Below are 22,721 nucleotides of genomic sequence, written 5' to 3' on the forward strand. Positions count from 1 at the left end.
GACAATGTACAAGCAAGGTATATCATAGACATGAAATCTCTCTTCATATACTGAATGACAAAATGCTTTCCAGACCTTTTAGCTTTACACCTTCAGACAGAAGAAGTACTTTGGGTAAAACAAGTGTAATGCCCATCACCTGTGTTCATATTGGGAGGTATAAGAGATACATCCATGTCTCACACCATTGATTAGACTAGGGGCTATAAGTGGTTTCCTAGGCCACCACTTATGGTTAATGGTTGTGAAAATTGAGGAGGAAAGTGGAGGTAAATAGCATTTTCCCCCCAGTTCATGCACTGCCAACACCAGGAGTGCTCCCACAGTGACTCATTGAAGGGAAATGCTTCTGTGATCATCTGTGGGTAGCCTTGGCTCTGGGTCTAAAAAGTAAATTCACCATGGGAAGAAATTCATTCTTTGATCTTTAGCCATCAGTACAGCAGACCAAACTTCAGCTGCCTCACAGGCCTAAGTTTGTCTGTCAGAGAATCCCAGAAAGGACAACTCATTTCCTGTAAAGGAGTAGTCAGTCAGTGGATTTTACAGATTGGCTGTTTTGGTAAACAATCCTCTAAAACCTCCCTGTCTTCCCAGGAAGAGAGATTTGTGACCAAGACAGCTAGAATGAACCCCCACCCCTAGATGCTGGGACAGAGACAAACACTCTGACCAAAAAATATAGGATTTTACTGAGGTGAGCTCTGAAGCTACAGATGGTTCTAAATCTTAAAACTAATGATACCCTAGATTACAGCTCCATAGTGGCAAATTATAGATGATTGGTATTTGAAGGGGCAAAGCATCACCTGATCTGGTGTCATTAAGAAACGGATTAATTCTGAAAATGAAAGAGGATCTATGGTCAGTGTAACAATGTTACCTTGGAAACAGGCAAAAAAGTAGATTTACACTTTGTCACAATGGTCTAGAATGCTAGACAAATGCTGAGGAGTTTTAAGTCCTCCAGAGCAAGAGCTGAGGAAGTAGCTCAAACAAGATTCCCTCAAAGAGTGAATGGAGCTGAGTTTGAAGCTGTACTTGTTTTCATTTACACTTGGTGAGAAGGTGTAGAGTTCACGTCCAGAATGGATGACTCATCTCCAATACATTCTACATGGGGCTATGCTCTCAATTGAGTCTTAGTCTGTGGTATTTACAAACAACCTTCTTTAGCACCTCACTTTTCTTGAGAAGGTTGGTGACTGGTATAACATTGGTGTGCTGGGGCAATCTACTAATGATCACACATAGCTTCAGCTTGGGTAAAGCAGCATTGAGCTACACCTATTTACATCAGCTGAAGATCTGGGTACTTATTTGAACTCTTTTTCTATCTGTCTTGAGTTCTTGCAAGGCATAGTTCTATACATTTAAAAAAAAATCACTGAGCCTAGTTCTAGGAGCCCTACTCTGAGATCTTTTCGTACAGCAGTCACAATGATTAATAACTAGTGGCAGGAGTACTCAATCACACCAGTTCTCTAGTTATATTAATTTCTATGGCACCAGTCACTATCATATGAATACCTCATTGCTCTTCACTGAAGTCTCTCTCCACATTGTCTTTTTTTCTGCACTGGGGTGACCAGAATGGAATGCTCTGTTATATTTACTGGTACAAACACCTAGCTAAATTGCTGCTACTAGCAGTAGGCTTCCATCAGTTGACTCTGATTTAAAATTATTCCCACCCCCCACATATATTCAAAATGTATTTTCCACACTATATATAATTTTATTACCTTCCCATATTTCTAATCTGCCCAGCTCCTTTGGAATGATTTCCCTCTCCTCACTCATATTCTGTGCCCCTCCCCATTCACTACTAGCTATAAATCCAAGCAATATGCTTGTTTTTTCACTTTTTTTTTTTTACCTGAAGTCAAGCAGTAACTAAGATTCTCTTCTATATTACCCTCTGGCTAAACAGAATTAACCAATTGACCCTTCCATCCAAGTGAGCAGCCAGGCTCAAGGCTTATGTAGATATTTGACAAATGGTGGGTAGTACACGTAACTTATGATACATGCTCTGTATCCTCTCTTAAATAGTTAAAGATGTAACACCAGTTACTCCCAATTAATTAAATGAGGTTGCTACAGCTCTTGAGACATCTCACCTTCTCACTGCAGAGACACCTAGCTCAGTTCCATGGAAGTTACAACAAATCTATTGAGGAAAAAACAGATCTTTAACTGAGGGGAAGGAGTCAAGGATATGGGTAAAAGCATGTTTCCCACACACACAAGCCTTAAAGAAAAAATGCACTGTTTTGATATTTTATTTACTTTTTCTGAAGGGTATTGTACACCAAGTATCCCATTGGCAGTAAAGCGCATTCAATGTGTTTATAAGCTAAACAGTCACTTTTTGTTTAAACAAATACAATTACAAAGTAAAAAGAAACCACAAAATAATGAACTGCATGTTCATAACATACAAAATTGCTGCCTACTTAGTAGGTAAACTACAACATTCCAACTCCTGAATATATATTTATAAATTTACATTTCAGTAACAAAAATAGACTTTGAGAGGTTTTTTTGCTTACATTCTGTCTTCTAGCTCCTTCTCAATCCCCCCCCCACCAGTCTCCCTTACATTCTTTTAATAAAATCCCTTTCACCTTAAGGCTAGATGCAAAGCATCCATTCACACAAATGCATGACGTCAGCAAGGCTTCACAAAAAGGCACCAAGACATGTAACTTTAAAAACAAACTTTTGCCATATGAGTGTCTCATCAGGTGATATTTACAAAACATCACTCTTACATGCTTGAATACATAGTAAGTGCTGTTCTCAAATAAGTTTAAAACTCATTACAGCATAGTCACTAAAATAGAATTACCATTTACAAAATATGGGCCTGCTAACTCCAAATAATACAATATGAATACGCAAAGAATTTTCACATCATCAATAGTACCCAAAGGAAAGCAAAACCATACCATGACACATGTACATTTTACATTGTCTATGTATTTAATAAAAGTTCCTCTCTCAGTAAAATGTTTATGGGGGAAAATTATATTGAAATTATATCCATTGTCCATGCAAATTAAGTCTTTTGATAGAAGTGGAGAACTTAAATGGCAGTTGTTTCAGGCAGTTGAAGTTTAAAGAAAACTTAGGATGGCCTTGCTACGTATGATGTTCTTTAGTAACGGACAGACTCCATTCAGTCTGATAGTACCAATCAGCTATTTTTATATTTCCGTCTTTACAGTCTCAACAAATTTCAATTGTCCTTGGAGAAAAAGTTGATGACATTTCTGAAAGTGCTGAAGTCCCTTGTGAACTGAAAGAATTGGTAATCCCTGGAGAGGGGAAAGTGGTAGATACTTGGGCCTGAAAGGTGGCAGTAACAGAAGGATATGTAGTTGCTACTGAGGGGGAAGGGAAGGTGGTGTGTGCTGGAGATGGATAGGAAGAAGACACTGGGGAGGAATAAGATGTAGGCACTGAAGAAGGGTAAGTGGTGGCGGCTGGAGATGGGTAGGAAGTTGTCATTGGGGGGGAGGAGTAGGTGGAAATCTGAGATGCAGTAGAGGCTGGAGTTGACTTTTCTGCTTTCTTATCCTTCTGTCTCAGGTGAATTTTAGTGTGTCTCTTCCTCTCATCGCTTCTGGCAAACTTTCTACCACAAATATCACAGGCAAATGGCTTCTCCCCAGTGTGGGTTCGGATATGAGTGGTCAAGTGATCGCTTCTGCTGAAATTCCTCATACAAATACGGCACTGAAAAGGTTTTTGTCCTGTGTGAATCCGAATGTGCCGGGTCAGCTCATCAGATCTGGAAAACCTCCTGTCACAGGACTCCACTGGGCACGCGTAGGGTCTCTCATGAGGAGGGGTCTTGCTAGGTCGGTTGGGGTATTTTCTCATCCTGCTTGGCTTGATTAGCTGGGACTGATACGTAGTGTTTAGCGTCTTCGGATCTTGGGAGCCAGTCTGGGTAGCAAAAGCTTTGATAGTGGAGAGAGGTGTGAGAGACGGCTGCTGGGGTCTGGTTTCTAGCATTGGAAATGGTTTCTGATCAGCTGGGACCAGGCTGAGAGATTCCCCCTGTTGCTGGGGGAATAAGTAGTCTGGGATCATTGGCACCTGGAAGTTGGTTTTAGCAGCCGGATAAGCTGGGGGAGGGTACTGGAGCGAGGTACTGGGAGCGTTTGAGAAGGACTGGGTTTGCTGCTCAGGGAAAATCTCAGAGCTAGAATTGGGAAATGTTGGTGCTGCTGAATAGATCGGGCTGTTGTCGCTGGCCTGTACAGAGCAGCTCAGGGGCGGGGTCTGTGAGGATGAGGAGGTTGGTGATGAAGAAGGTGTAGAAGTGGTAGGTAGGTTAGCCATGCCCACCAGCCCACTAACAAGGCTGAACAGAGGCTCTGGCCAGAGAGTGTTGCTGCTGTTGGGGGCTGGTTCCAGAGAGAAGCGGCCCGTGTAGGTTATAGGCGGCAGCCTGCTTGTCTGATTGGGGTAGCTAGTTTCTGCCAAGGGTTTCTCATTATTCAAAGAGATCTCGGGAAACGTGTCTGAAAAGAGAAGAGTAGCCGTTACTTCCAAGAGATGCTGCAGTCCCAGGGCTGCTACCCTCCGCCCCGCTAGCCCTGCCCAGCCCCAGCGCTATTACACCCAGCCCTCTCCCCTCCCCCCGGGCTAGCCCTGCCCGGCCCCAACGGGGCTACCCCCGCCCCCCGGGCTAATTAAAAATTGAGCGTTACATATTGCAGCGCGCTACTGGCAGCGCTCCAGCAGCAGAAAGCGCATCGCTAAGAGGAGCTGGCGCAGGTAGAGAGAATCCCCCTAGCGCAGCCAGCGAGGCTGATGCATCATTAGCACCGGCGGAATCCCGAGCAAACTGCACCTGCCCTCGTAGAGCTCCCCTACAGCGCCCGAGAACCGAGGACTCGGGCGGCGGAGGGGGACATTTCGCAACGAGTGTCCCCACCACAGGCTCCCACTCCCAACCCCCTGCGGACAGAGACCGTCGCTTACCTGCAGCGAGATGCTCGAAGTGCTGCTCTCCGGGAGGGTTGAAACCGCTGTTTTCAGGGGCCCCACTGGAGGTGAGGAACTGGGGGCCCCCGCCGCTGAGTAGCATCATCTCCTCCAGCTTGGGGTAGTTACTGTCCATGGTGGGGGGCGAGTGTGGAAAGGAGCTGAAGGGGTCAGAGATCTGCAGCGGGGGCAGGAGCTGCATCTCCGCCTTGGCCACGGCCATGCGGGGAGTGGGCTTTGCCTGGGGACACAGGGATGCTGCGCACCAGGGGCCAGGCGGCCGGCCAGAAGCGCCAGTCGCGTGCTGCTGCTGGGCTCGAGATATGCTGGCTCCCCTCCCCAGCGGCCTGGGGCTCCCCCTGGCTCTGCCCGGTAGAAGCGCTCAGCCCGGGGCTCCCCCGGCTCTGCCCGCTGGAAGCTATCAGCTCTTCGCCCGCCCTAGAGCCGCCCCTATATATCGAGTCCCCATCGGCTGCGGGCCGCCCCGGCCATGACGTACATGGCCATATATGGCGGACAGGAAACCCTTATATGGAGCCAGGCTGGAAGACCCAGCCTGGCGTCAGTAGCTGGCACTGGGGAAGCCGGGTGGTGGGGGCCCAGCCCAGATAGGAACAAGAGCCCCGCGCCCGCCCTAGGGTCCTATACCCCTCTCACCCTATCGCTGGGTTTCTCTGGGGGGCAGCGCACGAGCCCCCCCGCCGCTGTCCTCCTCGGGTCCCAGTCGCCGCCTCAACCCAGGCCGCCGGAAGCCCCCGGCCGCAGAGTCCATATAAGGAAACAGCCTTATAAGTCCCGGTTCCGGCGGGAGCCTTCCTGCTCCTAATATGGCGATTCCGGCTCTGGGAGGGGGTGGAGAGAGGCGAACCCGACGGGGGGGGCGGCGGGGAGCGAAGTGGCGAAAGGAAGAGCAGCTCCAGCGTTTCTTTCAGCCCTGCAGAGCTGCCTGTTCTCGGGCTGGGCGTGGAAGGCTTAGGCAGGGGAAGAGCAGGGCTTGTTTGGGCACTTGATCTGCTCCAGGAATGGCTGTGGAGCGCCCTGGGAAGAGGATTTCCTGAACCTGGGGGACCGGAACACACAGGAGTTGGAACAATGTGTATAGTGTGGGTGCTGAGAGCCATTGAACCAAACTGTGAATCCTGTATATGATGGAAACCACTTCAAGCAAAGGGGTACAGCAGCACTTCTAGTTTCACCGCCTATGCTGGAAGATAACCTAGTATTAACCATTAGTGAAGCCCACTGTTCAAAGCAGGGACTAGGGCCTGCTGTGTTACCGGGAAGACTGCACAAAACAGAGCTCCGATAGACAACGACCCCCCCACTCCCATTTCAGTTTGTGATTAGCACATTTTCTGCTTGTTTTCCTGCTCCTTTGTAAGAATCGCACCCTTTGCTGCCATTCTGCGTCTCGCATTCACGACAGGTGCGGCGGGGGTCTGACTGATCAGCCTGCGCTGCGTATTTTAACAACCCCAGTGCAGAGGAGGTTCCCCTGGTGCTGGCAGTCTGCCCCTAGTGGGATCAGCTTGGCCCAGGAAAGGGGAATTTCTGGGATTCCTGGGCTTTGCAATGAGCATTCTACTCCACCTGGCTGTGCCGGGAAAAGAGAGGCTCCTTGGAGGGCCCCAGCACTCCTGGGGCAGGGTTTGGAGGTGTGTCCCCTACACAAAGAAGAGCAGGGGGCACTCTACCCTGTTAGACCAATGGCGCCCAGCCCTGTCCCCTAAACCCCTGCATTTTGCGAGAGTAGGACACCAACACTCCTTTCCCTCCTCTGAGCATTCTTGTAGGGCTCTGGTTGCACGTCATGGGGAATGTCCTACTGTACAAGGGGGATTTCCTGTCCTTCCCGTCTTCAGAGCCCTCGGCTGCACTTTATCCAGTCGATTGAGGCTGAAAGCATTGCCCAGTGCCTCAGCATGCTGGTCCCAACTCTGCTGTAGAGCCCCAGAGTGACCCGTGCGTTGCCAGAAGAAATGCTGCTGGCTCAGGACTGCACAGCGCCCTCAGTGCACGCACTGCAGAGGCTGCAGCTTCTAGTGAAAGGGAATTTCCTGATGATGCAAAATATTGGGAATCTCGGGGAATTATAAATAAGTGGCTCGGTGCTGCCGCCTAGTGCCTAGGGCCGGGCCAACTGTGACTAAGCGCCGCATCTGGCTCTAGCGCCAGGTACCGAGGCGGAGGGAGAAGAGTTCGCGCCCTTCAGCCCAGGGATTCCGTGCACATCACCCCCAAGACTCCAGGTAGACACTCCATTTACTCCGAGGTTCGCTGTTAGGGGTTTTCTGGGCTTCTTGCCGAGTGGGAGCCTGAGACGCAGTGAGATTGCACTGAGCTTGCGCAGCCGCCTCTGCAAGTGCTTCCCCCGCAGTCCTCTGAGAGCAGGATAGATAGCCCCGTGAATAGAGAGCTCCTCGGCTGGAGCTGCACGAATACTGCAGAATACCAGCCTAACAGGGAGCAACCCTCTGGGGGCTCTGCCCTGCGGGTGGAGCAGGGGAACCCACCGCAGAACCCCCCAGACCCCCCCAGACACTGCCTCACAGCAGGTCTCTGCGCGCGGGTGTGCCCCCCTCAGTTCCATTACTTATGGGCCCTGAGCCAGGGAGCCCAGGATTACAGTGAAGGCGAAGAGTCATAAACATCTTCAGTACTTAGAGTGACAAGCACCAGGTTCACCAGTTCCCAGGGTGGGGGGCAATCTTTCTTCCCGGGGTTTTCCAGATCTCAATACATTTCCAAGCAGTTGGCAACTGTGCAGAAATATGAAGCTTGTGTTAATTCGTCCACCTGGATGAGATGCTCGGCGGCAGGTCTGAGCACTTTCCCACCACGCTGGCTCAGAAGATCTAAGTTTCCTAATATCATTTCAGGAGGTTGCTCCCATGGCCACGTCCCTGCGGGCTTTCGAAGCTCCCTTTTGCTGCAGGCTACTTTCCCTTTGCTTTAATGTTTTAAAAAGAACGGCAAAACCCTTTATCCATTATTTATTTAGCAGACTATCAGCTAGACAATCCTGCTCGAAAATAGCTTGATTAGAGCACTATGCAAAGGCAGAAATAAAATGTACAGCAGTGTAAACACCAATAATCAGCCCCAGCTAACACTCTCATTCCTAATAGCTCTGTTTCAGAGATGACACAGAGGGAGTCCCTGCAGGGAGGTCCATATGGAAAGAATCTAGTTGAATTAAAAATGATGATTCCACAAATGCTAGGCTAGATTGGGACAATTTTTCTTTTTTAATCATTAGAAGATCAACATTTTATAATGCCTTGGCAGTAGACAGTCCCTGTGCTCATTAATTTTGATCTTTTGCACCATTTAAAATTGATCCTAGGCCTCATTTAAACATGGAGTTACACTGATTTAACCAAAACCAGTTTGTAAACCAATTTTTGGTGGGTGCAAAAGCCTCTGTTGACACTGTTAAAATCACTTTAAATCTAGTGTATGCTGAGTTAGCTTAAACTGATTCTTTATTGAATTAAGTTAAATCAATGTCTGCCCTTTAAAAACTGAAGGAACTCAAATGTGAAATTGCAGAATTACTAACTGTGGTTTGTAACCTATAATTTAAATCATCTTCTGTACCAAATGACTGGAGGATAGCTAATATGACACCAATTTTTTAAAAAGGCTCCAGAGGTGATCCTGGCAATTACAGGCCAGTAAGCCTGACTTCAGAATTGGGCAAACTGGTTGAAACTAATAAAGAACAGAATTGTGAGACACAGAGATGAACATGATTTGCTGGGGAAGAGTCAACATGGCTTTTGTAAAGGGAAATCATGCCTCACCAATCTACTAGAATTCTTTGGGGGAGGGGAGGGTCAACAAGCATGCGGACAAGAGCGATCCAGTGGATATAGTGTACTTAGATTTTCAGAAAGCCTTTGACAAGGTCCCTCACCAAAGGCTCTTAAGCAAAGTAAGTAGTCATGGGATAAGATAGAAGGTCCTCTCATGGATTGGTAACTGTTTAAAAGATAGGAAACAAAGGGTAGGAATAAATGGTCAGTTTTCAGAATGGAGAAAGGTAAATAGTAGTGTCCTCCAAGAGTCTGTACTGGGACCAGTCCTATTCAACATATTCATAGATGATCTGGAAAATGAAATAAACAGTGAGGTGGCAAAATTTGCAGATAATAGAAAACCAGTCAAGATAGTTAAGTGCAAAGCAGACTGTGAAGAGTTACAAAGGGATCTCACAAAACTGGGTGACTGGGCAACAAAATGGCAGATGAAATTCAATGTTAATAAATGCAAAGTAATGCACATTGGAAAACATAATCCCAACTATACATATAAAATGATGGGGTCTAAATGAGCTGTTACCACTCAAGAAAAATATCTTGGAGTCATTGTGGATAGCTCTCTGAAAACATCCGCTCAACGTGCAGTGGTAGTCAAAAAAGCGAACAGAATATTAGGAATCATTAAGAAAGGGACAGATAAGACGACAGAAAAGATCATGATGCCTCTATATAAATCCAAGCCATGCCCACATCTTGAATACTTCATACAGATGTGGTTGCCCCGTCTAAAAAAATATATAGTGGAATTGGAAAAGGTTCAGAAAAGGGCAACAAAAATGATTAGAGGTATGGAACTGTTGCCATATGAGGAGAGATTAATAAGAGTGGGACTTTTCAGCTTGGAAAAGAGACTAAGGGGGAATATGGTAACGGTCTATAAAATCATGAGTGGTGTGGAAAAAGTAAATAAGGAAGTGTTATATACTCCTTCTCATAACACAAGAACTAGGGGTCACCAAATGAAATTAATAGGCAGCAGGTTTAAAGCAAATAAAAGGAAGTATTTCTTCACACAATGCACAGTCAACCTGTGGAACTCTTTGCCAGAGGATGTTGTGAAGGCCAAGACTATAACAGGGTTCAAAAAAGAATGAGATAAAGTCATGGAGGATAGATCCATGAATGGCAATTAGCCAAGATGGGCAGAGATGGTGTCCCTAGCCTGCGTTTGACAGAAGCTAGGAATGGGCGACAGGGAATGGATCACTTTATGATTACCTGTTCTGTTCATTCCCTCTGAAGCACCTCATATCTCCACTGTCAGAAGACAGGATACTGGGCTAGATGAACCTTTGGTTTAACCCAGTGTGAGCATTCTTAAGTTCTTATGTAATCCAGTGCAATTTTGTATGTAGACAAGGCCACAGATTTTCCAGTCTGAAGTGAGATGAAAGCAGTGTAGTTTTTAAAAAACTGAACACACAAATTCATACTAAGATCTAGGCAGGATAATGAAATTCATTCTTGCTGATGAGTCTAAAGTGGTGATTTAAATGAATTAAGTGCTCTTGTTACTATGTAGATTTCACAAAACTTTCTGGAATTTGTTTTCAACTATTGCCTTATTATTCAGCAATCCTCATTTTTAATAACTAAACCTCTGAAATAGATACTGATAATTGCCATTAGTAGTGGGCAGCGTTCCTCTTCACTGTTTTTCACCACAGAGGTGAGTCATGGATCTATTTCACCATTTAAAAAAATCCTTATTGTGCTTAGGTGCATCAGCCTTGGAATTTTCCCTCTTCAAATCTCTTTCTTAACTTCTAATTTATACTGATTGCTATCTATACCCCCCCCCTTTTCCATTTGTTATATATTAGTCTTTTATTTCTAATTGTGGCCTTCATTTATCCTCTTAGGGTATGTCTTCATTAGCAATGTTAAAGCACTGCTGCGGCAGCGCTTCAATGTAGCTGTGTAGTCGCGGCACCAGCACTGGGAGAGAGCTCTCCCAGTGCTGTAAAAAAACCCACCCCCACGAGGGGAGTAGCTACCAGTGCTGGGAGCATGGCTCCCAGAGCTGGTGCACTCTCTACATTGCCCCGTTACAGCACTGAAACTTGCAGCGCTCAGGGATTTTTTTTTCACACCCCTGAGCGAGAAAGTTGCAGCACTGTAAAGTGGCAGTGTAGATAAAGAGTCAGAGAGTTAGAGAGTTTAAAGACAGAAGTGACCATCAGATCATCTTGTCTGACCTCCAGTATATCACAAGGCCACTAAACACCACCCAGCACCTGCACACCAAGCCCAACAACCAAAATCAGACCAAAGTACTACCGTCCTCAGGTGACGCACCAGAGAAGTGAACACAAGGGACTGAGATGCACTAATCCCAGAGGCCCCTGCAATGTCAATGAATTGATTAAGTGAGATATACCAAGATGATTCTAGCAAATGAACTGTGACCTATTCTGCAGAGGAAGGTGAAAAATCCTCAAGATATCTGCCAATCTGACTTGGGGAAAGTTCCTTCCTGACCTCACATCCAGTATGGTCTTTTAAACAAAGTTATCCTCTTTCACAATTGTAGAATTATGGCTTTTTGGTCATCTACTAAACTCTTCTTAAACAACGCTCAGTTATCATTCATATTTTTCTGTCTAAATTTTTCCGCCCAATATATTTTCCTCATAATTTTCCTCATCTTTGGAAAATTAGTCCTTTTGAAGCCCTAAATATACATATTACTGTTTGGGACTGTCCTCTCTTTGCCCATAATGGATGGAATCAGGACATATTCTCTGTTTGCCCAAACTAAATGTAATCACATAATGATCATTGGTGCCTAGGCAACCACCAACTTCCAGTCCAGTGATCATAGAATCATAGAATCATAGAATATAAGGGTTGGAAGGGACCCCAGAAGGTCATCTAGTCCAACCCCCTGCTCGAAGCAGGACCAATTCCCAGTTAAATCATCCCAGCCAGGGCTTTGTCAAGCCTGACCTTAAAAACCTCTAAGGAAGGAGATTCTACCACCTCCCTAGGTAACGCATTCCAGTGTTTCACCACCCTCTTAGTGAAAAAGTTTTTCCTAATATCCAATCTAAACCTCCCCCACTGCAACTTGAGACCATTACTCCTCGTTCTGTCATCTGCTACCATTGAGAACAGTCTAGAGCCATCCTCTTTGGAACCCCCTTTCAGGTAGTTGAAAGCAGCTATCAAATCCCCCCTCATTCTTCTCTTCTGCAGGCTAAACAATCCCAGCTCCCTCAGCCTCTCCTCATAACTCATGTGTTCCAGACCCCTAATCATTTTTGTTGCCCTTCGCTGGACTCTCTCCAATTTATCCACATCCTTCTTGAAGTGTGGGGCCCAAAACTGGACACAGTACTCCAGATGAGGCCTCACCAATGTCGAATAGAGGGGAACGATCACGTCCCTCGATCTGCTCGCTATGCCCCTACTTATACATCCCAAAATGTCATTGGCCTTCTTGGCAACAAGGGCACACTGCTGACTCATATCCAGCTTCTCGTCCACTGTCACCCCTAGGTCCTTTTCCGCAGAACTGCTGCCTAGCCATTCGGTCCCTAGTCTGTAGCTGTGCATTGGGTTCTTCCGTCCTAAGTGCAGGACCCTGCACTTATCCTTATTGAACCTCATCAGATTTCTTTTGGCCCAATCCTCCAATTTGTCTAGGTCCTTCTGTATCCTATCCCTCCCTTCCAGCGTATCTGCCACTCCTCCCAGTTTAGTATCATCCGCAAATTTGCTGAGAGTGCAATCCACACCATCCTCCAGATCATTTATGAAGATATTGAACAAAACCGGCCCCAGGACCGACCCTTGGGGCACTCCACTTGATACCGGCTGCCAACTAGACATGGAGCCATTGATCACTACCCGTTGAGCCCGACAATCTAGCCAGCTTTCTACCCACCTTATAGTGCATTCTTCCAGCCCATACTTCCTTAACTTGCTGACAAGAATACTGTGGGAGACCGTGTCAAAAGCTTTGCTAAAGTCAAGAAACAATACATCCACTGCTTTCCCTTCATCCACAGAACCAGTAATCTCATCATAAAAGGCGATTAGATTAGTCAGGCATGACCTTCCCTTGGTGAATCCATGCTGGCTGTTCCTGATCACTTTCCTCTCATGCAAGTGCTTCAGGATTGATTCTTTGAGGACCTGCTCCATGATTTTTCCAGGGACTGAGGTGAGGCTGACTGGCCTGTAGTTCCCAGGATCCTCCTTCTTCCCTTTTTTAAAGATTGGCACTACATTAGCCTTTTTCCAGTCATCTGGGACTTCCCCCGTTCGCCACGAGTTTTCAAAGATAATGGCCAATGGCTCTGCAATCACAGCCGCCAATTCCTTCAGCACTCTCGGATGCAACTCGTCCGGCCCCATGGACTTGTGCACGTCCAGCTTTTCTAAATAGTCCCTAACCACCTCTATCTCCACAGAGGGCTGGCCATCTCTTCCCCATTTTGCGATGCCCAGCGCAGCAGTCTGGGAGCTGACCTTGTTAATGAAAACAGAGGCAAAAAAAGCATTGAGTACATTAGCTTTTTCCACATCCTCTGTCACTAGGTTGCCTCCCTCATTCAGTAAGGGGCCCACACTTTCCTTGGCTTTCTTCTTGTTGTCAACATACCTCAAGAAACCTTTCTTGTTACTCTTGACATCTCTGGCTAGCTGCAGCTCTAGGTGCGATTCGGCCCTCCTGATATCATTCCTACATGCCCGAGCAATATTTTTATACTCTTCCCTGGTCATATGTCCAACCTTCCACTTCTTGTAAGCCTCTTTTTTATGTTTAAGATCCGCTAGGATTTCACCATTAAGCCAAGCTGGTCGCCTGCCATATTTACTATTCTTTCGACTCATCGGGATGGTATGTCCCTGTAACCTCAACAGGGATTCCTTGAAATACAGCCAGCTCTCCTGGACTCCTTTCCCCTTCAAGTTAGTCCCTCAGGGGATCCTGGCCATCCGTTCCCTGAGGGAGTCGAAGTCTGCTTTCCTGAAGTCCAGGGTTCGTATCCTGCTGCTTACCTTTCTTCCCTGCGTCAGGATCCTGAACTCAACCAACTCATGGTCACTGCCTCCCAGATTCCCATCCACTTTTGCTTCCCCCACTAATTCTACCCGGTTTGTGAGCAGCAGGTCAAGAAAAGCGCCCCCCCTAGTTGGCTCCTCTAGCACTTGCGCCAGGAAATTGTCCCCTACGCTTTCCAAAAACTTCCTGGATTGTCTATGCACCGCTGTATTGCTCTCCCAGCAGATATCAGGAAAATTAAAGTCACCCATGAGAATCAGGGCATGCGATCTAGTAGCTTCCGTGAGCTGCCGGAAGAAAGCCTCATCTACCTCATCCCCCTGGTCCGGTGGTCTATAGCAGACTCCCACCACTACATCACTCTTGTTGCACACACTTCTAAACTTAATCCAGAGACACTCAGGTTTTTCTGCAGTTTCGTACCGGAGCTCTGAGCAGTCATACTGCTCCCTTACATACAGTGCTACTCCCCCACCTTTTCTGCCCTGCCTGTCCTTCCTGAACAGTTTATAACCATTCATGATAGTACTCCAGTCATGTGAGTTATCCCACCAAGTCTCTGTTATTCCGATCACGTCATAGTTCCTTGACATCACCAGGACCTCCAGTTCCCCCTGCTTGTTTCCAAGGCTTTGTGCATTTGTATATAAGCACTTGAGATAACCTGTTGATCGCCCCTCATTCCCAGTATGAGGCATTCCTGCCTGTGCTTCCTCCCGGTATCCCGCTTTCCCACTTACCTCAGGGCTTTGGTCTCCTTCCCCCGGTGAACCTAGTTTAAAGCCCTCCTCACTAGGTTAGCCAGCCTGCTGGCAAAGATGCTCTTCCCTCTCTTCGTAAGATGGAGCCCATCTCTGCCCAGCACTCCTCCTTCATGGAACACCATCCCATGGTCAAAGAATCCAAAGCCTTCTCTCCGACACCACCTGCGTAGCCATTCGTTGACTTCCACGATTCGACAGTCCCTACCTAGGCCTTTTCCTTCCACGGGGAGGATGGACGAGAACACCACTTGCGCCTCCAGCTCCTTTATCCTTCTTCCTAGAGCCACATAGTCCGCAGTGATCCGCTCAAGGTCATTCTTGGCAGTATCATTGGTGCCCACGTGGAGAAGCAGGAAGGGGTAGCGATCCGAGGGCTTGATGAGTCTCGGCAGTCTCTCCGTCACATCGCGAATCTTAGCCCCTGGCAAGCAGCAGACTTCTCGGTTTTCCCGGTCAGGGCGGCAGATAGATGACTCAGTCCCCCGGAGGAGAGAGTCCCCGACCACCACCACCCGCCTTCTCCTCTTGGGAGTGGTGGTCATGGAACTCCCAACCTCAGGACATAGCATCTCATGCCTTCCAACCAGCGGAGTCTCCTTCTGCTTTCTCGCCCCAGACATATCATCTGGTCCACTCTCCGCAACGATACCTGTGGAGAGAACATGAAAGCGGTTAGTTACCTGTGTCTGTGTTACTGGAACCCGGACATTCCGCTTACCTCTTCTGGAGGTCACATGTTGCCAAGCTTCTTCACTGGCCTCTTGGCTCCTCTGTGCAACCTGCTCTATATCTGTAGAGCTTTGTGCCCCTAGAAGCCTATCCTGAGTTTTGTCCAGAAAATCCTCAGTTTCTCGTATGCAACGCAGGGTTGTTATCTGTTGCTCCAGACCTTCAATCTTCTCTTCCAATATGGAGACCAGCTTGCACTTTGTACAGACAAAGTCGCTTCTGTCCTGTGGAAGAAAGACAAACATGGCACATCCAGTGCAGGTCACAACAGGTCAGTTCATCTTTATCCATAATAAAGAAGTCCAAAATAGCATTACTTAGTGTTGTGTGCAATACCTTTTGTGTTAGAAAATAATCTATAATATTTTAGAAACTCTAATAATATTTTACTACTGGCTGCACAAGACCATGTCTCCCAAATTGAAGTCCCACATTACACCACCATTTCTCTTTCAATACAGCAAATACAGGTGCTCCTCCTGTTTTCTAGTTTGATTTGGTGGCCTGTAAGGCTATGTCTACCCTGCAGCTGGGAGCGAGTCTCGCAGCCTGGTCAACAAACTCATGCAAGTGGGACTTGAGCTAGCACACTAACAAGAACAGTGTGGACACTGTGGCTTGGGCTGGAGCTTGGGCTCTCCAGCCCAGTCCTTAGGTTTGAGAGTCCAAGGTGCAACATCCTCGCTGCTATTTTTAGCAGGCTAACTCAAGCCCAGCTAGCTGAGGCTGACAGCTAACTGAGGCTCGCTCCCAGCTGCAGTATAGACATACCCTAAATTCTGCTAGGACACCCCCTCCCACAACCAGGGCTTTTTTAGTTAGAACACTGATCCATTTGCAGTTCTGAGTTAGCAACAACTCTAAAGCAGGTAATGTCACTGTATTTTCCACTGAATGCATCCGATGAAGTGAGCTGTAGCTCACGAAAGCTTATGCTCAAATAAATTGGTTAGTCTCTAAGGGTGCCACTAGTACTCCTTTTCTCTTTGCGAATACAGACTAACACGGCTGCTACTCTGAAACCTTTAATGTAAAGTGCCACCTTCCTACATCTCTTTTACCCATTCTTTCCTTCCTGAACAGGTTGTAACCAGTGGTTTTAACATTCCATTTTAACATTTTTAAAGCACAGTAAGGACATTTTCTCTAGAAGTCCTACACAGCATTAAAGTCGGGGAAAAAAATGTTAAGCCCCAATCAGTGATCTGTCCCTATACAGACCTATTACTGTTGCATTGCTACAGAGGCTCATTTTGCACCTACTTAATTAAATAAACTTATTTCTGTATTTTAATATTGAGGGTCATTTACCTTTTTGCATATGCTGGCAATGATTTTCTTGCAGACAGTTTCAGTACTGTTGCATGGTGGCATCCGACGAAGTGGGTATTCACCCAAGAAAGCTTATGCTCCAATATGTCTGTTAGTCTATAAGGTGCCATAGCACTCTTTGCCGCTAGTACTGTTTTTGAAATTTACTTTTAGATAATTTAAGTCACAACCTAATTTGATGTATTACCCTGCTTTGTAAACATATTAAGACACCCCCCGTGCAAAAAAAAAAAAAAAAAGACAACAGTTTCTCCATTATCAGAGCTTTGTCCTTTGTTCATGAATGTAATTTGCTTTTGAATTTCTTTGCAATTTGTGCTGAAAACAGCATGCTTTTGCAAAATAGTTGCTTGTATTGCTAGTGCTGGACACCTTTGCTTCCTTTTGTGATTGCCTCCGCTTTTATTTCACTCAAATCTAATATATGCTGTTTGGTTAAACTTTGTATTCTCTGTCTAAATGCCATGGTATGCATTTTTAATTAGATGCACTTCTTTTCTTGCTTGCTAATACTTTTATGTGGGAAGCAGAGTTTTCACAAGTTTGGAACACCTACTGTTTTTTGACAAAGTCAAATCCATTTCTTGCAAAAACCTTACTTTAATCTGGTTATCAGGTATACCCCCAAATAATTCAGTTTATAGCCCACCTGTTAATTGTTTCAATTCACATGCCTTAGCTTTTATTTATCATGCACCTCTGATTGCCACACCTGTTTTCTCTCCCCAATTCCATTTTCTCCAGAAACTATTTTTAACTTTCCAAAGATCTAAACAAGTTTAAGTAGCTGCCATTACAAAAGAATCACCAACAGGTTTATGGTGTAATTTATTACACGTCTGCAATGTTAGAAATGGAAGCTTTATACTATTGGAAAGGGGGAGGGGGGAGATTCCAGCTTCTCAGTGGGATATATGGGATTTGTTTCTGTCCCCAGGCGGTACCAAGATATCTGACTCTTAAGTTATGACATTTTTATACAAAGAAAACCTTTTGTAGGTCATTTTGAACATGTTAAAATATATTAATAATATTTTCCTCTCCTTTTCAGTCCTGCACAGTTGTACTCATGGACCTCCAGATCTTCAAAGGATCTATCTGGGCCATGGTCACCAAGGCATCTGGCTTTACAGCTATGGAGGTGGGGCGGAGGGGCTGAGAGAGAAGGAAGGAGATACAAAAGTAGCCTTAATAAATGTTTTTTAAAATGAATAGAATAAATTAAATTTTAAATAGTTTTCCTGTAAGATGAGTTGTGATAAAGGCCTCATTGGCACTCTTTTGGAATGACCTACATAACTCACTTTCAGCTTCACTACTTACTTACCATACCATACTCATACTGATAAAACTTCTATACCACACAATCCAGATGATGTCCACCACATGTCCATTAATTCCATGGAATCTAAATTACAACCCAAAAGAAAGGAAGCATAATTATATAATTTGTAGTAATATTATCCAGCCACAAGAGGGAACTCTTCCCTGTGCTTAAATAAGGGCTAGGGAGTGGTCTGCTATAGCTAAGCAGAACATAGATGTGCTAGAAGCAGAAAGTTTGCATATTTATTTGTGGTTTGTTACCAAATACATACAATATATAAGCAGAACTGTAACTTCATATATGTTAAGAAGGAGTATAACAAGGCTGACTGCAGTTCTATATACTCTCAGGCACAGATACAAAAAATCCAGAAAAATCATTAATTTGGAAAGCATGACATTACAGACTGTAAAAGCTCCTGTCAGGGTTGTGGCATTGCAGACAGAGCTGATAAATGCTTCCCAAAGTATTCAAACACTTTCCTGTCTCTTAGAGTGTTTCTATCCTGGTAGGTTTCAGAGGGGTAGCCGTGTTAGTCTGTATCAGCAAAAACAACCAGGAGTCCTTGTGGCACCTTAGAGACTAACACGTTTACTTGGACATAAGCTTTCGTGGGCTAAAACCCTCTTCATCAGATGCATGGAGTGGAAAATACAGTAGAGAGGTATATGCTGTGTATTTATACCTCTCTACTGCATTTTACACTCCATGCATCTGATGAATCATGGAATCATAGAATATCAGGGTTGGAAGGAACCTCAGGAGGTCATCTAGTCTGACCCCCTGCTCAAAGCAGGACCAATCCCCAACTAAATCATCCCAGCCACAGCTTTGTCAAGCCTGACCTTAAAAACCTCAAAGAAAGGATTCAGAGTAGCAGCCGTGTTAGTCTGTATCAGCAAAAAGAACAGGAGTCCTTGTGGCACCTTAGAGACTAACAAATTTATTAGCGCATAAGCTTTTGTGGACTACAGCCCACATCGGATGCATAGAATGGAACATATAGTAAGAAGAAATATATATACATACAGATAAGTTGGAAGTTGCCATACAGACTGTGAGAGGCTAACCAATTTATTTGAGCATAAGCTTTCATGAGCTACAGCTCACTTCATCAGATGCATACTGTGGAAAGTGTAGAAGATCTTTTTATATACACACAAAGCATGAAAAAATACCTCCTCCCACCCCACTCTCCTGCTGGTAATAGCTTATCTAAAGTGATCACTCTCCTTACAATGTGTATGATAATCAAGTTGGGCCATTTCCAGTACATCACTTGCCCCATAACCTCAGCCGTGCGGAACACAATGCCATCCACAGCCTCAGAAACAACTCTGACATCATAATCAAAAAGGCTGACAAAGGAGGTGCTGTTGTCATCATGAATAGGTCGGAATATGAACAAGAGGCTGCTCGGCAGCTCTCCAACACCACTTTATACAAGCCATTACCCTATGATCCCACTGAGAGTTACCAAAAGAAACTACAGCATTTGCTCAAGAAACTCCCTGAAAAAGCACAAGATCAAATCCGCACAGACACACCCCTGGAACTCCGACCTGGGATATTCTGTCTACTACCCAAGATCCATAAACCTGGAAACCCTGGGCGCCCCATCATCTCAGGCATTGGCACGCTGACAGCAGGATTGTCTGGCTATGTAGACTCCCTCCTCAGGCCCTACGCTACCAGCACTCCCAGCTACCTTCGAGACACCACTGACTTCCTGAGGAAACTACAATCCATCGGTGATCTTCCTGATAATACCATCCTGGCCACTATGGATGTAGAAGCCCTCTACACCAACATTCCACACAAAGACGGACTACAAGCCATCAAGAACACTATCCCCGATAATGTCATGGCTAACCTGGTGGCTGAACTTTGTGACTTTGTCCTTACCCATAACTATTTTACATTTGGGGACAATGTATACCTTCAGATCAGCGGCACTGCTATGGGTACCCGCATGGCCCCACTGTATGCCAACATTTTTATGGCTGACTTAGAACAACGCTTCCTCAGCTCTCGTCCCCTAACGCCCCTACTCTACTTGCGCTATATTGATGACATCTTCATCATCTGGACCCATGGAAAAAAAGCCCTTGAGGAATTCCACCATGATTTCAACAATTTCCATCCCACCATCAACCTCAGCCTGGTCCAGTCCACACAAGAGATCCACTTCCTGGACACTACAGTGCTAATAAACGATGGTCACATAAACACCACCCTATACCGGAAACCTACTCACCGCTATTCCTACCTACATGCCTCCAGCTTTCACCCTGACCACACCACACGATCCATCGTCTACAGCCAAGCTCTGCGATACAACCGCATTTGCTCCAACCCCTCAGACAGAGACAAACACCTACAAGATCTCTATCAAGCATTCTTACAACTACAATACCCACCTGCAGAAGTGAAGAAACAGATTGATAGAGCCAGAAGAGTTCCCAGAAGTCACCTACTACAGGACAGGCCTAACAAAGGAAATAACAGAACGCCACTAGCCGTCACCTTCAGATCCCAACTAAAACCCCTCCAACGCATTATTAAGGATCTACAACCTATCCTGGAGGATGACCCAACACTCTCACAAATCTTGGGAGACAGGCCAGTTCTTGCCTACAGACAGCCCCCCAACCTGAAGCAAATACTCACCAGCAACCACATACCACACAACAGAACCACTAACCCAGGAACCTATCCTTGCAACAAAGCCCATTGCCAACTGTGCCTACATATCTATTCAGGGGATACCATCACAGGGCCTAATAACATCAGCCACATTATCAGAGGCTCGTTCACCTGCACATCCACCAACGTGATATATGCCATCATGTGCCAGCAATGCCCCTCTGCCATGTACATTGGTCAAACTGGACAGTCTCTACGTAAAAGAATAAATGGACACAAATCAGATGTCAAGAATTAAAACATTCATAAACCAGTCGGAGAACACTTCAATCTCTCTGGTCACGCGATTACAGACATGAAAGTTGCTATCTTACAACAAAAAAACTTCAAATCCAGACTCCAGCGAGAAACCTTTGAATTGGAATTCATTTGCAAATTGGATACAATTAACTTAGGCTTGAATAGAGACTGGGAGTGGCTAAGTCATTATGCAAGGTAACCTATTTCCCCTTGTTTTTTCCTACCCCCCCCCCCCCCCCAGACATTCGTGTTAAACCCTGGATTTGTGCTGGAAATGGCCCACCTTGATTATCATACACATTGTAAGGAGAGTGGTCACTTTAGATAAGCTATAACCAGCAGGAGAGTGGGTTTGTGTGTGTGTGGGGGCGGAGGCGTGAGAAAACCTGGATTTGTGCTGGAAATGGCCCAACTTGATTATCATACACATTGTAAGGATCACTTTAGATAAGCTATTACCAGCAGGAGAGTGGGGTGGGAGGAGGTATTTTTTCATGCTTTGTGTGTATATAAAAAGATCTTCTACACTTTCCACAGTATGCATCCGATGAAGTGAGCTGTAGCTCACGAAAGCTTATGCTCAAATAAATTGGTTAGTCTCTAAGGTGCCACAAGTACTCCTTTTCTTTTTGCGAATACAGACTAACACGGCTGTTACTCTGAAACCTGTGAGAGGCTAATTAGTTAAGATGAGCTATTATCAGCAAGAGAAAAAAAACTTTTGTAGTGATATGGGCGATTATCACTACAAAAGTTTTTTTCTCCTGCTGATAATAGCTCATCTTAACTAATTAGCCTCTCACAGTTTGTATGGCAACGTCCAACTTATCTGTATGGATATATATTTCTTCTTACTATATGTTCCATTCTATGCATCCAATGAAGTGGGCTGTAGCCCACGAAAGCTTATGCTCTAATAAATTTGTTAGTCTCTAAGGTGCCACAAGTACTCCTGTTCAAAGAAAGGAGATACCACCACCTCCCTAAGTAACACATTTCAGTGCTTCACCACTCTCCTACTGAAAAAGTTTTTCCTAATATCCAACCTAAACCTCCCCCACTGCAACTTGAGACCATTATTCCTTGTTCTGTCATCTGGTCCACTGAGAAAGATCAAGATCCATCCTCTTTGTAACCCCCTTTCAGGTAGTTGAAAGGAGCTATCAAATCCCCCCTTATTCTTCTCTTCTGCAGACTAATCAATCCCAGTTCCCTCAGCCTCTCCTCATAAGTCATGTGTTCCAGTCCCCTAATCATTTTTGTTGCCCTCCGCTGGATGCTTTCCAATTTTTCCACATCCTTCTTGTAGTGTGGGACTCAAAACTGGACACAGTACTCCAGATGAGGCCTCACCAACGTCGAATAGAAGGGAACGATCATGTCCCTCGATCTGTTGGCAATGCCCCTACTGATACAGCCCAAAATGCCGTTAGCCTTCTTGGCAACAAGGGCACACTGTTGACTCATATCCAGCTTCTCATCCGCTGTAACCCCTAGGTCCTTTTCTGCAGAACTGCTGCCGAGCCATTCGGTCCCTAGTCTGTAGCGGTGCATTGGATTCTTCCGTTCTAAGTGCAGGACTCTGCACTTGTCCTTGTTGAACCTCATCAAATTTCTTTTGGCCCAATCCTCTAATTTGTCTAGGTCCCTCTGTAGCCTATCCCTACCCTCCAGCATATCCAGCACTCCTCCCAGTTTAGTGTCATCTGCAGACTTGCTGAGGGTGCAGTCCACACCATCCTCTAGATCATTAATGAAGATATTGAATAAAAGCAGCCCCA

At 45.6% G+C, this 22,721-nt stretch overlaps 2 protein-coding genes across 2 annotated transcripts; both read right to left on the reverse strand.

Annotated features, from left to right (window-relative positions):
• Positions 1-2,269: 2,269 nt before the first annotated feature.
• Positions 2,270-5,451, reverse strand: EGR1 (early growth response 1). The gene is made up of 2 exons (XM_048861461.2): positions 5,002-5,451; positions 2,270-4,538 (listed from the first exon to the last, which is right to left on the reverse strand). Exons 1-2 carry the CDS (start codon positions 5,225-5,227, stop codon positions 3,235-3,237), a joined length of 1,530 nt encoding a protein of 509 aa, XP_048717418.1. The 5' UTR covers positions 5,228-5,451; the 3' UTR covers positions 2,270-3,234.
• An 8,878-nt stretch (positions 5,452-14,329) lies between these two features.
• On the reverse strand, positions 14,330-18,077 carry LOC125641464 (uncharacterized). The gene is made up of 2 exons (XM_048861462.2): positions 17,995-18,077; positions 14,330-15,559 (listed from the first exon to the last, which is right to left on the reverse strand). Exons 1-2 carry the CDS (start codon positions 17,995-17,997, stop codon positions 14,615-14,617), a joined length of 948 nt encoding a protein of 315 aa, XP_048717419.2. The 5' UTR covers positions 17,998-18,077; the 3' UTR covers positions 14,330-14,614.
• Between the last annotated feature and the right edge of the window lie 4,644 nt (positions 18,078-22,721).

This window comes from Caretta caretta, chromosome 8 (assembly GCF_965140235.1).
Source record: "Caretta caretta isolate rCarCar2 chromosome 8, rCarCar1.hap1, whole genome shotgun sequence".
Classification (NCBI taxonomy): Eukaryota; Metazoa; Chordata; order Testudines; family Cheloniidae; genus Caretta; species Caretta caretta.